Raw genomic sequence first — 13,051 nt, forward strand, 5'->3', positions numbered from 1 at the left:
GTTCACGTATAAAACTATATAATTATATATATTAAATTATACATGTTTATATAGATAAATATTATATATATATAATAAAAAGTATATATATATATATATATATATATATATATATGTCTAATTATATATGTCTAATAGACATATATATATATATATGTCTAATTATATATAATTTTATCGAATTATTTTCATATATAATTATATATGAACAATTTTTTAACGGGTCATGATAACGTGAAAATTGTTTTTCTATTTACAGTTAATTACTCAATTTTTAAAATTACTGCTACAGACCATCCAACTATTAATGATTAACCATGAGTAGAAAAACAAAATTTTTGCATTATCATCGGTTTAAACCGCAGGTTAACCAGAAAATGAACAATTGGACCTAACTATGATCGTTATTGAACAGTATTAATTGATCTGTTCTTTTTAGCTGTATCAGTTCAGCAGTGCAGCTAAAAAGAACAGACCAAATGTACCGTGTAAACAAAGTTAATGATTCTTGTATTTGGAGTCTTAAACCTATAAACTACCCCATTTCATCAATGACAAACTGCTGTATGATTAAAAAAAATTTAATAATAATTTAAATAAAGGGCATAAAATATTGTCTTAAAGTTGCAAGTCAACCATTTTGCTAAGACCTTGACGCACAATAATTGTCTTACATCTAGAGTCTCAAACTAAAAAAGTTGTCCTGTTTGTAACTAATAACAAACTGTTATATAATAAAAAAAAGTAAAGTAAAAAGAAATGATAATTTGGATAAAAATTTAGGATATCAAATATTGTTTTAAAATTTCAAGCCAGCTATTCTGTTAAGGCACTAACGCACAATGACTATCTTGTGGCTGGAGTTTTAAACTAAAAAGTCATTCCGTTTATGATTGAAGATAAATCATTATAAGATAAAAAAAGTCGACAAAATTTTTAGACAAAGATGTAGGACATAAAATATTGTATTAAAATGATTAGTCTATTATATTCTGGGTTTCTAAGGCCCTAAAAGCGTGAACGTGAAAAGTGAAAAGTTTCACATGAACCCGGCAACTTTAGTGAACGTAGGATCGACTATGTATCTCAAAACTTGGCGAGAATTACAAGAGTGAGTTCTCGTTTGATCGGGTAACTTTCATCATGATGAAAATGTGATGTATCCTACAAAGTGGAGTTGCTCGACAAGTAATTTCGCGTCGAATGGCGAATCGAACGGTGTCGCGGGGATATCGTATTCCCACTTAGAGCCAATTGCGCGTATTTATTCGCACGAGATGAAAGTACGAGTGGTGAGGAAAGTCGACGAAGATATACAATCGACCCTCGTGTCACTTTCCGAACAACGGAAATGTGAAACTTCTCACGTAAAACTTCTTCGCTCCTAAGGAGACGTTACATGATTGCTGCTCCGAGGATCGATCATAAATCTTTCCCTGTAGTGCGAACTCATGAAAAGTGAGAACTTTCCAACACTAAATGTGTTCCAACAAGTAGTGACAAGATAGATTTACGATTCGCCCTTCGGGAATCAATTGCAAATCCTTTTTTCTAGCGTGAACCCGTGAAGAGTGAAAATTGTTCAACTCGAAGCTGTTTAGAAGCGTTCACCTTTCGTGTGAGTTCACGCTAGAAGGTAAGATTCGTAATTGCCCCCTTGGGGGTCGATTCTGCATTTCAATGCATGGTGAAAATTGCAAAAGGGGGACTCTCATTTGATTGGGTAATTTTCGCCAAGTGATGAAAATGCGATATATATCTCACGAGGTTGCTCGACGAGCAACTTCGTGTCGAATGGCGTGTCGAACGGACCGTCGTTTCCTCACTTTGCGCACATGTTTACTCCCACGAGATGAAAGTGCGAGAGGCGAGAAAAGTCGAAAAAGATACACAATCGACCGCCCGAATGACGAACTTCGTACTATTCGGCTGTGCGATTCGCAAGCCTGCATTCTGAATTTCTGTTACGGACTTCGCGAAGTGAATTCCGTTTGGTCGAATCGGTGAAGCCGAGAGGAATACCTCTCCGTCCCGGTGAATTGCCTTGTTCGTCGGATCGAAAGATCGGAAGCGACGTGGTACAAATTGCGAGAAACTTGCAGGATGCGTCGGTTGGTCGGTCGATCGACTCCATCGGGATCGGAGGACCGTTCGATCGCCGTGAGAATGCCTGTCCAATTTCTTCGTTCGCTCCGCTCTGATTCATCCGGCAGCCGTGGCCAAAGTAAATTCTCGCAAAGAACACGGACGTAGTTACCGCGTCTAATCGTCCGTGGCGGGCCGAGTGTTAACGACGTTACAAAAACTCGGCGCTAACGCAATGAGATCGGATATTCTATTCTGGTTATGCTGCGTTTGCTCCGTGTGGGCACGAATCAGTGTATTTGTACTGTGACATCGTATTCATCGATCGAAAGGCCGGCCGTGTCGGTCTCGAGTAGCTCTACACATTTTCCTCTCCCTCTATTATACTCTCGGTTATGAGTACTACGGTCTACAGGGGAATGCCGAAGATATCTTACAAAATGTTACAAGTTTATTCCTTAGAACTATCGCATATGTATATATATATAGTAGACAATAATAAATCACAATTGGTTGAATAACATGAACATGGGGCGGTAGTTCATGAATAACCAGAATACTGTAACTTCTGTCAGCGATCCCGTCGACGGCGTCGGGCTCCATCGAGTTCTCGCTTCGACCCGATTTAACAAAGTAGAGTCTCTCGTGTTCGCTGCGTAATGACCTAATTACCGAGAGAGGTGAGATCCCTTACAAATTCACGGCCTTATGATGGGTATACGAAATGGAGAACTAGTAAGAGAACAGATAACGAGAATCTTCGGCTTCCAAATGCATCATTATTCTTGGAGGGGAGGGGGAATTTTACACGATCACCGATGGCGGCGAATATTTACACGCAATGTGCTGGCAGGCGTCGATTAGAAAAGCGAAGTACCGACGACGATGACGACGTGCGCAGCGTCGCGACGCTCCATTAGCCTATCCTCGCGCGAACGCAGAAGAGTCTCTTTTTACAGAACTTTATAAAACTTTTAGTGACCGCGCGCGGCTCGAGCGAGCCGCAGGTCGTTGTACGTGAGAGTGTGATTTACGAAATTTACAATTCCTCGTGCTTCGCAGCGTCCTCGATGGTTTCTGAAAGAACGGGCGATTAGAAGAAGCCACTGGGAGACTTCTGCGTTAGCGTGGCACATCGCAAGGAAGACTTACCACCGTCCTTTTCCGTCTGCCTGTTCTCGTTCTCCACTTTCTGCTGCAACGCTTTGATCTCCTCGTCGTAGCCCACCCACTCCGGCAAGATGCGTATGGCCGCTTGCAACTTGGCTTCCTTGGTCATCGGATTATTGCACTGCAACGGTAAAAGAAAACGTGTTATAGCGGGGAAAAAGGACGTCATTTAGCGATGTTCAGAATGTACAGGGTGAGTCTGATGAAAAATCAACCACGATTTCCTCGAAAACGGTGAGAGATAGGGGAAAACACCTAGTATCAAAAGTGTAGGACATATAGAGGGGGCATACCTCACTGGTCTTAACTTCGTTGTATAGTCAATCATTCAAGGTCACTTCAAAGTCAACTTCATTTTTTCAAATGGAATCGTACGATTTTTTTTTTTAACACAAATCAATTTCTCTGTTTATTCTGTGTACAAAAGTCACTAAGATGTGTTCATCGAAAAGTGAATACTTTCCGAGATATTTCACTTTTTATTTTGATATTTTTCAACGCAAAATATGAAATATTCCCTAAAGTATTCACTTTTCGATAACATCACCTTAATGTTTTTCCACATAATAATATGAGAGAAAGCGATTACTGATGCTTATCGATACATATTGGTGCATCGATGCATTTGCAAAATGCGATAAATTTTTTTTTCAGTTTTCTCATGTTTATTTACAGCGATCGATTCGGTCTGTGTGGCATTCTACGCGAAAAAGTGTTAAGTTCCGCTCGTTCTTGCGATGTAAACGAGAATACGTACCAAGTCTATGGTTTTCGCATATCTCTTGGACGCATCGTCGCACCACGTTTCGCACCACAGCCACTCCTGCGGTAGCGTCTTGATGGCCACTTGATGAATCATGTTGTTAGGGAGATCCTGAAATTGTTATCGATTGTTATTATGCGCGTTGTGGTCGATTTAACGCGACGTTCTCATTTAGATAGTTTTTAATTTAATTTTACAGGTCATGAATTTTTTGTTTAACTTCATTAAAAATGAACTCATCCAGGCTTGCTTATAAATATCGAGACCGTTTAATGTCACCCACCTGATCAAGATTCGACAAGCTGTTTGGATCTTGACTCAATGCTTGATACTGCCCCCGCAGCCTATCGCCCGCTGCGATACGGCGGAATCGCTTGAGATCCACTACGTATAACGCGCTGATGTGGTACGCCCGTCCCTGTAGATGATTCCTCCAGTATCCCTGTTTCCAAAACCGAAATCCGTCCATTTCGGTTCTACTGTCGCAGAATGGTGTGTACGCGTACGGTGCGCCGCCGAGATCCATCGTCGCCAGTTCCTTCAGGTCCGCTCGAACAACCTACGGAGAAGCAATCGTGTGAAGTACTTTATCACACGGAGAAGGGTGAGCTATTTGCACATCCGTTCTATTTATACATCTACCTGATCAGCGTCGACGAATATTATCTTCTTCACGTTCAACGGGAACAGCACATCCAGGAAGAGTATCTTGTAGCCCCAGATGGTTCTCTGTTTCTCCGTCTGTTGGTGAAGCCAACGAGGCCACTTGTATTGAACGAGTTCGTACTCGAAGCCATATTCCTCGGCCATGTGCGGCAAGAAGTCCTATGACGCGTGAAAAAGGAAACGTTTAATTAATCACGGCTTCCTTCGCAGAATGAAAAACCTTCCTTTTTCGAATACAAGGGCCGGCATATACTGTACACACATATGCACACAGTTTACTTACTTTTAACGTTGGCGAGAGGTAGTTTTTCAAAAACCAGAACTTCACCGGCGTTTTAGTGTGCTTAATAACACTCAGCATCATGATCTTCAGGAATCTCTCGTACAAGTGGCCGGACGCGAGTGAGAAGATATTCAGTTTCTCATCTTGGTCCTCGCTTTCGTCGGTTGTGGCGAAGGTCCTAGTTTCGAGAGTACATCGAGACACATGAGAAACTCGAGTCAACGGCGATCAAGCTATTTTACATCAGCCGACAAAGGATTCCAATTAATACAAGCTACATTATCGAAGCAGCGATATGTTAAATTAGTTAATAGGACAACAGGCTGCAAACGAGAATACATATCGGTGACTTGTAACGTAAGGTAGCTGACATCAATGATATCGCGAGGGCTCGGAGGATGCGACGTATCAAGATCGCATGACGACGCCGAGACAGCTCGACAAGCCACAAATATGTCTTTTGGCGCATTCGTCTTAATCCCGACTTCTTTGCTCTTAATTTGCACTTAATCACACATACTTAGAGAATTATGGATGTACTTAACTACATAATAATGAGAAGCTTACCAAAATTTGGCAATGCTAAAAAAGAGAGAACAAATAAAAGTTAAGTTCGAAGGTGACGGAAGTACCGTGCTACACACATGTTAAGTACCAACACACACGCAGCGTTTAATGAATTTCAACCGGGAGACTCGGTCGGAAAGAACACAGAAGGAGCAGCCCGGTATCGACCGGACGTACCTGGAGATCGAGTTCCACAGTCCGGAATCTTTCTCGTTGTCCGACAAGAGGTCCATGCTCGCTTTGTCCGGCTTCTTCGACACTTTGATCTTCAGCACGTGGCTCCGCAACGAACTGATCAGGACCTTCACGTCGTTGCCGTTCTGAATAGCGTCCTGGCCGTCGACGGTGGTGAAGTCGTAGATCTCCGCGGATCTCCCTTGCCGCAGTCGCAACACCCATTCGCCGGGGTTCGCTTTCAGCTGGAAGTAGCCCAAGTTGGCCATTACTATAGTGTCGACCATCACCGGCTGTTTCTTGGTGCCCAACGTGAACTGGAGGCCCCTCGGTGGGTTTCCCATCACCGCCTCGAAACAGTGACCCTCGAGGAGCAAGTATTCCAGTTCGAATTCGCTGGAACGACACGTGCACGTAGAAGTTAGCAAAATTAACAGCAAGAATGATTGCTTCTAGTTTTAAAAGATCGGACAAAATTCGGTTCTTCCTCCCCCATTTTGCTACGGTTTCTTCGGTTTCTTTTCGGGGAAAAAATATAGAAAAACGGTTTTTTCAAACTATAATTGTTTGGATGATTCGATGGTTTTACCTGTGCACGCCGATCGCAACGTTGTCCAGCTTGATGTTGTCTAAATCGTAAACGCTGCGGACTACTTCCACCAGCCAGTTCTCGGGAGCGTGGATATATTGTGTCAATAACGACGAAGTGGGAAGTTTCGTGAACTTCGCGAAGGAACCGCTGATGTCTCCCTCAGCTGTAAATTGCAGCTCAGGTTCCAATACAAATCGGTAAAAACTGAAACGAGATGGAAAAGCGTATCATTATGAAAAATTAAAGAGTGAAATTATCAGAAATAAAAAATTTAAAAAAGCCCCGTAGATATCCAATCAGCAAAACTTTTAAAAAAGGGCCAATAAGAGTCAGTGCACGGATTAGTGCAATAAAATAAAAAAAAAAAATCATCAAAATCAGATTATCATATAGTAATCTGTAATCTCTGATAGTGTTATAAAGTTAATGTCAATGTCTGGATTTGTACCATTTTCACTGAGTAACATCATTAGGATTCGGCAAAGAGATTGTGAGGAAAAAAGTGGCGTTAGTATTACCTCTTCAATGGCATGTCACTGTTTTTCTCTAGACAGTTCAAGAACACCTTTATATTGCAGTTCAAGGCTTGCTGCAGCGTCTTCAATATCGGGCCCAATTTCTGGGCGCCACGCGAAACTGGGTCTACAATGGCAATGAAATTGAAGGCAACTTCGTCGGGGTTGGCCGCGGGAATTTTGATGACGCTGCAAAATGGAAACAATCTCGGTATAGTTTTGAAAGACTCGGAAAGAAATCGGTTTTTTTATTTCAATTTTTCTGCGGATTTTCAGTTTCTTTCTCAAGAGTGGAAAAATTCACGTGTGTTCGGTTCAAGTCTATCACACATTTATTTCTTTCCATAAAGAAGATAATTTCGTGTCTTCAACTGAAGATAAGTGAAGTTAATATGTTATATATAAAGCTTCTATTAAGCTTGTGCTTTGCGCAATGTACAATGAGCAATGTATGATTCAACCTCCAAGTTACTTTGCGCGCCGTTTTTAAGAAAAATCTTTGTCGAGTACTGTTCACAATTAAAGATAGGATACAAATTTTAGCAAAAATAATATCAAGTAACTTCCTGGATCACACATTAATATGATAATGAAGGATATTAAAAATTATCCAATATATCTTAAGTAACAGAAAAGCAATTTTTCGCAAAAACCTATTTTTCTAGCAACTAAAAAACCGGATTTTCTTTAACCATAAATCTCACTAGAATTACAACGATCATAGATTTTATATACTTAAAAAGATGACATCAAAGGTACACATTGTCTCACCTATGATCATCCCCATGGAAAGGAACATCGAACCGGTTTCGAGTTTGTGGCCGCGGTACTAAGAGCGAGGCGATCTTCATGATCATGTCGTCCGTGATGTCGTTCTCTTCTGCAGAAAATTACACGCAGATTTCATAATTTGTATCGTATAGAAATTAGAGGAAGTATCATATAAATATTAATATAAAATAATAGCATTATAATAAATAATAAATTGTAATATATAAAATATATATAATTATATATACAATAAATATATATTGTAGTAAATTATAATAATAAATATTATTATGATTTCTCGCATTACCGTATTCATCATCGTTGAAGAACTGGTCCTTCAACAGTCTCATAAATAACTTAGCTCCGTAAGTACTCTGGCTGAATCTCTCTAACAACGAGAAATCCTCGTTCGTGAATTCCTCGTCACTGTCCAGGGGGCCGATGACACGGCCGTTGCATAAAATCGCTCTTGCTCCCGGCTCCAGGTTCAAGACACTTTTCACGTAATGCTGATGCAGTTGCAGTATCGAGTTTTGAATCTTCAACAATACCGCGACGGCGTCATTCTGCAGCGACGCGAATTCCATTACCGAAACGAATCAGGGTAACGCGCCAACGTAATACCAATCGTCTCTTACCTCAAGATCGAAGTTACCGTTAGCGATGAGAGCCGCATTCTCTTCTTTGATAACTTTACGTATATAGAGTATGGCCCTTTCCGGCGACAATGCATCCAATGCGGCGAGAACGATTCTGTTAATGTCGGATTTCAGATCCGAGTCATCCGAGTCATCCTTTGTGTTAATGATAACACCAATTCGCGCGTCGGTGTTTGATTCCTGTGGGAGACGCGGCATTCGAACATATTTACTCGTTCTGATTCATACAGAATCGTGCGAACTTCATTTCTAGGTTACACACCACGTATATAAATGCCTCTCGCAGCAGTTGCCTGCCAAGTAACGACTTTAAGTCCGCCACGACCCAGAAGGAGTACATGTGATGCGTGTTTGTGCGACGTGGTACGAAGAAGTACTGCATCTTCTTCATCAGGTAAGTCGACAGATCTTGATTGCTCCATTTGGTGTAATCCTCGTCTTCCGGCAGCGTGCCGATTAAGTTTAGCCATGCGTGCTTGTCCACCTTCAAGATACGCTCGTTCAGCCTGAAAGAACCAGTTAATCAGCACTAGAGCTAATTTATAAGCAAAGAAAGATATTGAAGGCTTCGATGGTGTCTAAATACAAAAGCAGAGTTAGAGATCAAATTCGTTATGAGCTTGGTGATTTTATTATCCGCATACGGCTACTTAAATATCCTGCGATTTGCGAAGAAGTTCAATTTGCGGAATCAGAATGAGCGGAAGATGGAAAATTCGAAGTTACATGTTTGCCACTCTGATCGAAATAGCCCAAATAATCTTTCACTTTGTAATTCGAAGAGCTGCATACCGTGGCATAACGTTCGGTTGGTTCATGAGAAAGTCGATCACGTCGTCTCCTTCCGTCACGTCGCCGCGATACACGGCCTTCTGCAGGGCGGGTGTTTGCGACATGATGGTGGACAGCACGGCTTCCTCGTACGACTCCGAGTTCAACTGGCTGGGCGTCAAGGGTATGCCGTTCAGCAACGCCTGCGGAAACTTCTTGAAGCCGCATCGTTTGATGAAATCGCCGGCCAGATGCCGTCCCACGTCGTACTCCGACTCTTCGCCGAGTATGTAATTGATATTAGCTGACGAGTCTCTGGACTTGATGGTCTTCTTGACGTCTTCCACGTCCAAGCCATAGGGACCGATATAGTTTCCTAGCTGAGATGGAAATCAATACTCTTACTTCTCACTGACACCGACAGCCGAGATCAAACGACGTAGACTGGTTACCTCCGCCAAGAAGTGCACAGCCTCTTTCGTGCTTTTAGTGTCCGCGAAATAGTGATACGCGTTGTTCACCGCAACTCCGGCGTCCGTCAGACCTGTCACTGTGGTGGTGTAAATTGTCACGAAGACGAATCCAACCCGCAGCGGCGCCGAGTGCGAATAGAGAGATTGCGCGAGAGCTATCAGCGGCATCGAGTCTTCGCTCAGAGGATCGATGATTAACACCTGAAGAAAGAACAGTGCATGTTAAATATATCTCACATAAATATATCTTACATGAAAGTGTAATAAAATATGAAATATAAATTAAATCAATAAATAAATAAGTAAATGTGTGTGTGTGTGTTTACGTATAACTCATACGTTATACATATATATATATATATATAATATTAAATAAAATAAATAAGATATATCTACAGGGTGAAGCAATAACTATTACCACTTTAAATATCTTTGGAATTATGAGAGTAAGAAAAATTTAACAGAAATGACAGAAATTACTTAAATTTCAAATTCAATGACGTTCTCACTAACCAGGTTGTACAAGTTTCTCCTGATATTCCTAAGCATGCCGGGGAAGGTCGGCCGTAACAGCTCCGTCAACGACGGCGGCCACTTGCTGTAGCGCGAGTCATTCTCGATATCATTGATCCAATTGATAGCGGAATCCCTGATGTCCATCGCAAAATTCTGGCTATCCATGCCCCCAGACAGATCCAGAGCCAACAATTTGCTCATCTTTTTGTTATTAAAGCCTGAAATAATTCACGAAAACGTAACTCTCAAGCACGAACAGTCTGGAGCATGAATAAATTGAGCATTAACCGCTATGCAACATTTCTTCCCCTTCGCAAATCACACACCAATCTTATGAAGAGCCTCCATTACTCGTAGCTCGCTTCTCAGAGATTCCAAAAGAGTCAGCACATCGATGGCTTCCAAATCGAAGAATAAACCATTGATGAAAAGGGCAGTATCGGTCGGCTGTATGTTCAAGCTTGCCATGAAGATTTCCTGATTTAATTTCATTTCCTTCTTCATGTCGCTATTCACTTTGGTTCTGATAAGTGATTTCGCCTGCAACACGCACAAGCATGTTACTATGCGTACTCCGTCATATACTTCCTGCTTAAAACTCACTTCGAAATACGTACTTGCATGGGGAAATTCTGCGATATATCAGTCAAGACGTTCAACGACTCTGTCGAGGGAGACTTCATTATTCTCTCAGCTGCTTGGTGACTCAACTCCTGAAACTGCCATACTTTCAAGGCTCCGATCTCGTGACTGGTCTCCAATAGGTGCGTCTGTACCTTGTCCAGTTCAACATGTTGTTCCGGATACAGTTTCCTGGAAAGATAGACATACATATATATTTTAATAATGCCATTCAAGATATATTGCGGGAGAAGCAAATCAAATACCTCTGACATTCCCAATAACCACCTTACTTTAAAGTCATAAAGTTGATTCCCTCGATTTCCTCGACGCCGTCGTTCGTCACTTCCGAACTCTTGCCTGTGTTGTCTTTGATGTCCGAATCATCAGTTGCTTTATACTCTGTAGACTTCATCTGTAGTTCCACGCCATAGCCCGACAAACATAGTTTCTTATTTGCCCTTTCCTACAAAATATCACCGTCAAGTTACAACTGTCATACTACAAAATGTGATGTCAAATATCTACAATATATTTAAATTCTTCCAGGTATTTATTCAAGTAATAGACACCCTGTTCTTTTTATTTGCATGTATTACTACCTTTACATAATGACGAAGGATATAATTAATCCCCTTTGTTTCAGCTATATTTTTCAGTTTCTCATGAAACTCGATAAACGTGGGAGTTCCAATCTGACCATACAATATTATAGTCTTGTCAGTTTCTGAAGTACTCAAGTAACGGTGATCTATATTATAAGTGTCAGTGGTTTCCCATGTATCCTGAAATATAAATAATGCAATGATCAATCTTATCACACATTATGTATTTTGCATTAATAGGAATTATATAATTCACAAACCTGTTCTGTAATCTGAGACGAATCAAGTAACTCATCTATATCTTCTAGAGAACAAGTAAATGTCCCGCCAATGTCAACAACACTGTCGCACGCATACGAAGAAATGTTTTTATTCACAGCCATTTGAGAGAACATTTCAACGCGTGCGGAATAAATACGCAGTGACAGTCCTAGCTTAAAAACTGCTATCTCAGACTCGGACAGATAATTTTTAGCCAGCTCCATAATTATGTCGTAACTCTCCTTCTCTGTAGCTGTTTGGGATAATACGACATATAAAAGTGACACAGCAATAACTAAAACTGCTAAATTACAATTGCAAATATGTTCACCTATTGCAAGGCCATTAGTCTTTTTAGAAAATGCATCAACAAACTTCCAAAAGTAAGTTGGATTTTCATCATTGAAATATTCGGCCGCCTCGAGAACCAGAGGTGTTTCGTTCCATTTGGCATTTATCAATGTTGTTACATATTTGTTGATCTTCTTATCAGCTCTGAGTTGTACGGAACATAAGCACAGCAGCGTGTAAAAAAATATAAGCACCCCCATCTGCAACACACACAAAAGAAGAATCGTCATCGAGCATAACATCACCGACGATATTGCATTTCTTTCCACATTTCCACTTATCTACACCATCATAATAAGAGATTTCAGCGAAGAAAGCTACTTGCTTTGTTAGTAAAACTTTACACATCAAGTCTTCACTGAAACTCACGGTTGATCGCACTTCAATGCGCGGGTCGATCGTGTCTGATCAACCGGAAGATAAGAGTTCGGTGGGAAAATTTGCGTGTGCCGCGTCCGATGATTGACACGTAATGTTATTATGTGCGGTGCTCTCGCAGATAACCTCAAAACGATTCGGTCGCCAGGAATCTCTACGTACCTTCGGGAACTTGGTTAAAAATTGTATTAACTACGAAAAGAATGCATCAATGATTGCAGCCCATCCACGCAGCGCACGTGTCACACGCACAATATCTCGAAACGGCGAGCGGACAATCGGGAAATGCGACTATCATACGGCTGATGCGGGATGACGTCGCCGCGGACGACTCGCGGCGTTTAAACCGGCGTACTCTTCCGTGATTGGCCGCGAGCGAGAATCGGGAATTCCGGCTGAAAATGCTCGGATACAGGTTATGTGACGTCACATTTCACTCCAAAGTCTCCGCAACGAACCGTCACTTTCCACGACGAAGCAGAGGTCGTGGTACGACTCAACGATGGGTCCGACGGACTTTCACTTTCTAAGTGGTACTATTCAACGGTGGATCAGACAATCTTTTTACTGTGACTCGTGAGAGATAAGAAAATTTTGACGGGCTGTAACTTCGGCAAAAATGACGTTATCGGGATGGTTCGCAAAGCGTTTTGCAGCTTGAAGTCTCTACTTTTTAAGCATATTAAATTAAATAACATTTCCGTCGTTTGTTATTAAGGTATATAGAATTAAGTGAGAAATGGCGACCGTGAAACATTCGATCATTCTTTTGCTAGTTTTACGTGGAAAAATTATTTATCCCTTTCCTTTTATTCTGACAACGAAGTTTA

The 13,051-nt window shown here is 41.2% G+C and overlaps 1 protein-coding gene across 3 annotated transcripts; it reads right to left on the reverse strand.

Moving 5' to 3' along the window:
* Window positions 1-2,359: 2,359 nt before the first annotated feature.
* On the reverse strand, window positions 2,360-12,607 carry LOC106740944 (UDP-glucose:glycoprotein glucosyltransferase). Of its 3 annotated transcripts, none has more exons than XM_014612437.1 (24): window positions 12,384-12,607; window positions 11,824-12,043; window positions 11,492-11,745; window positions 11,229-11,411; window positions 10,920-11,092; window positions 10,623-10,818; window positions 10,332-10,545; window positions 10,003-10,223; window positions 9,469-9,690; window positions 9,038-9,396; window positions 8,508-8,751; window positions 8,225-8,425; window positions 7,894-8,152; window positions 7,587-7,695; window positions 6,819-7,004; window positions 6,298-6,504; window positions 5,712-6,104; window positions 5,535-5,549; window positions 4,968-5,145; window positions 4,661-4,843; window positions 4,302-4,577; window positions 4,013-4,129; window positions 3,238-3,376; window positions 2,360-3,162 (listed from the first exon to the last, which is right to left on the reverse strand). In XM_014612437.1, exons 2-24 carry the CDS (start codon window positions 12,041-12,043, stop codon window positions 3,125-3,127), a joined length of 4,587 nt encoding a protein of 1,528 aa, XP_014467923.1. In that variant the 5' UTR covers window positions 12,384-12,607; the 3' UTR covers window positions 2,360-3,124. The 3 variants fall into 3 exon arrangements, with proteins under 3 accessions (XP_014467923.1, XP_014467931.1, XP_014467940.1); XM_014612445.1 differs by lacking the exon at window positions 12,384-12,607 and adding an exon at window positions 12,213-12,371; XM_014612454.1 differs by lacking the exon at window positions 5,535-5,549 and having other exon boundaries at window positions 12,384-12,606.
* Window positions 12,608-13,051: the final 444 nt, after the last annotated feature.

Source organism: Dinoponera quadriceps, unplaced genomic scaffold (genome assembly GCF_001313825.1).
Source record: "Dinoponera quadriceps isolate SergipeBrazil2010 unplaced genomic scaffold, ASM131382v1 scaffold169, whole genome shotgun sequence".
NCBI classification, from domain to species: Eukaryota; Metazoa; Arthropoda; class Insecta; order Hymenoptera; family Formicidae; genus Dinoponera; species Dinoponera quadriceps.

Excerpts from the sequence above, each read along its gene's own strand:
- LOC106740944 (XM_014612437.1), bottom strand. The coding sequence starts at position 12,043 with ATGGGGGTGCTTATATTTTTTTACACGCTGCTGTGCTTATGTTCCGTA. Across the intron at positions 4,844-4,967 it reads ACCTCTCGCCAACGTTAAAA|GACTTCTTGCCGCACATGGC; the intron begins GTAAGTAAACTG and ends CACGCGTCATAG. Across the intron at positions 4,130-4,301 it reads GCTTGTCGAATCTTGATCAG|GATCTCCCTAACAACATGAT; the intron begins GTGGGTGACATT and ends TAACAATTTCAG.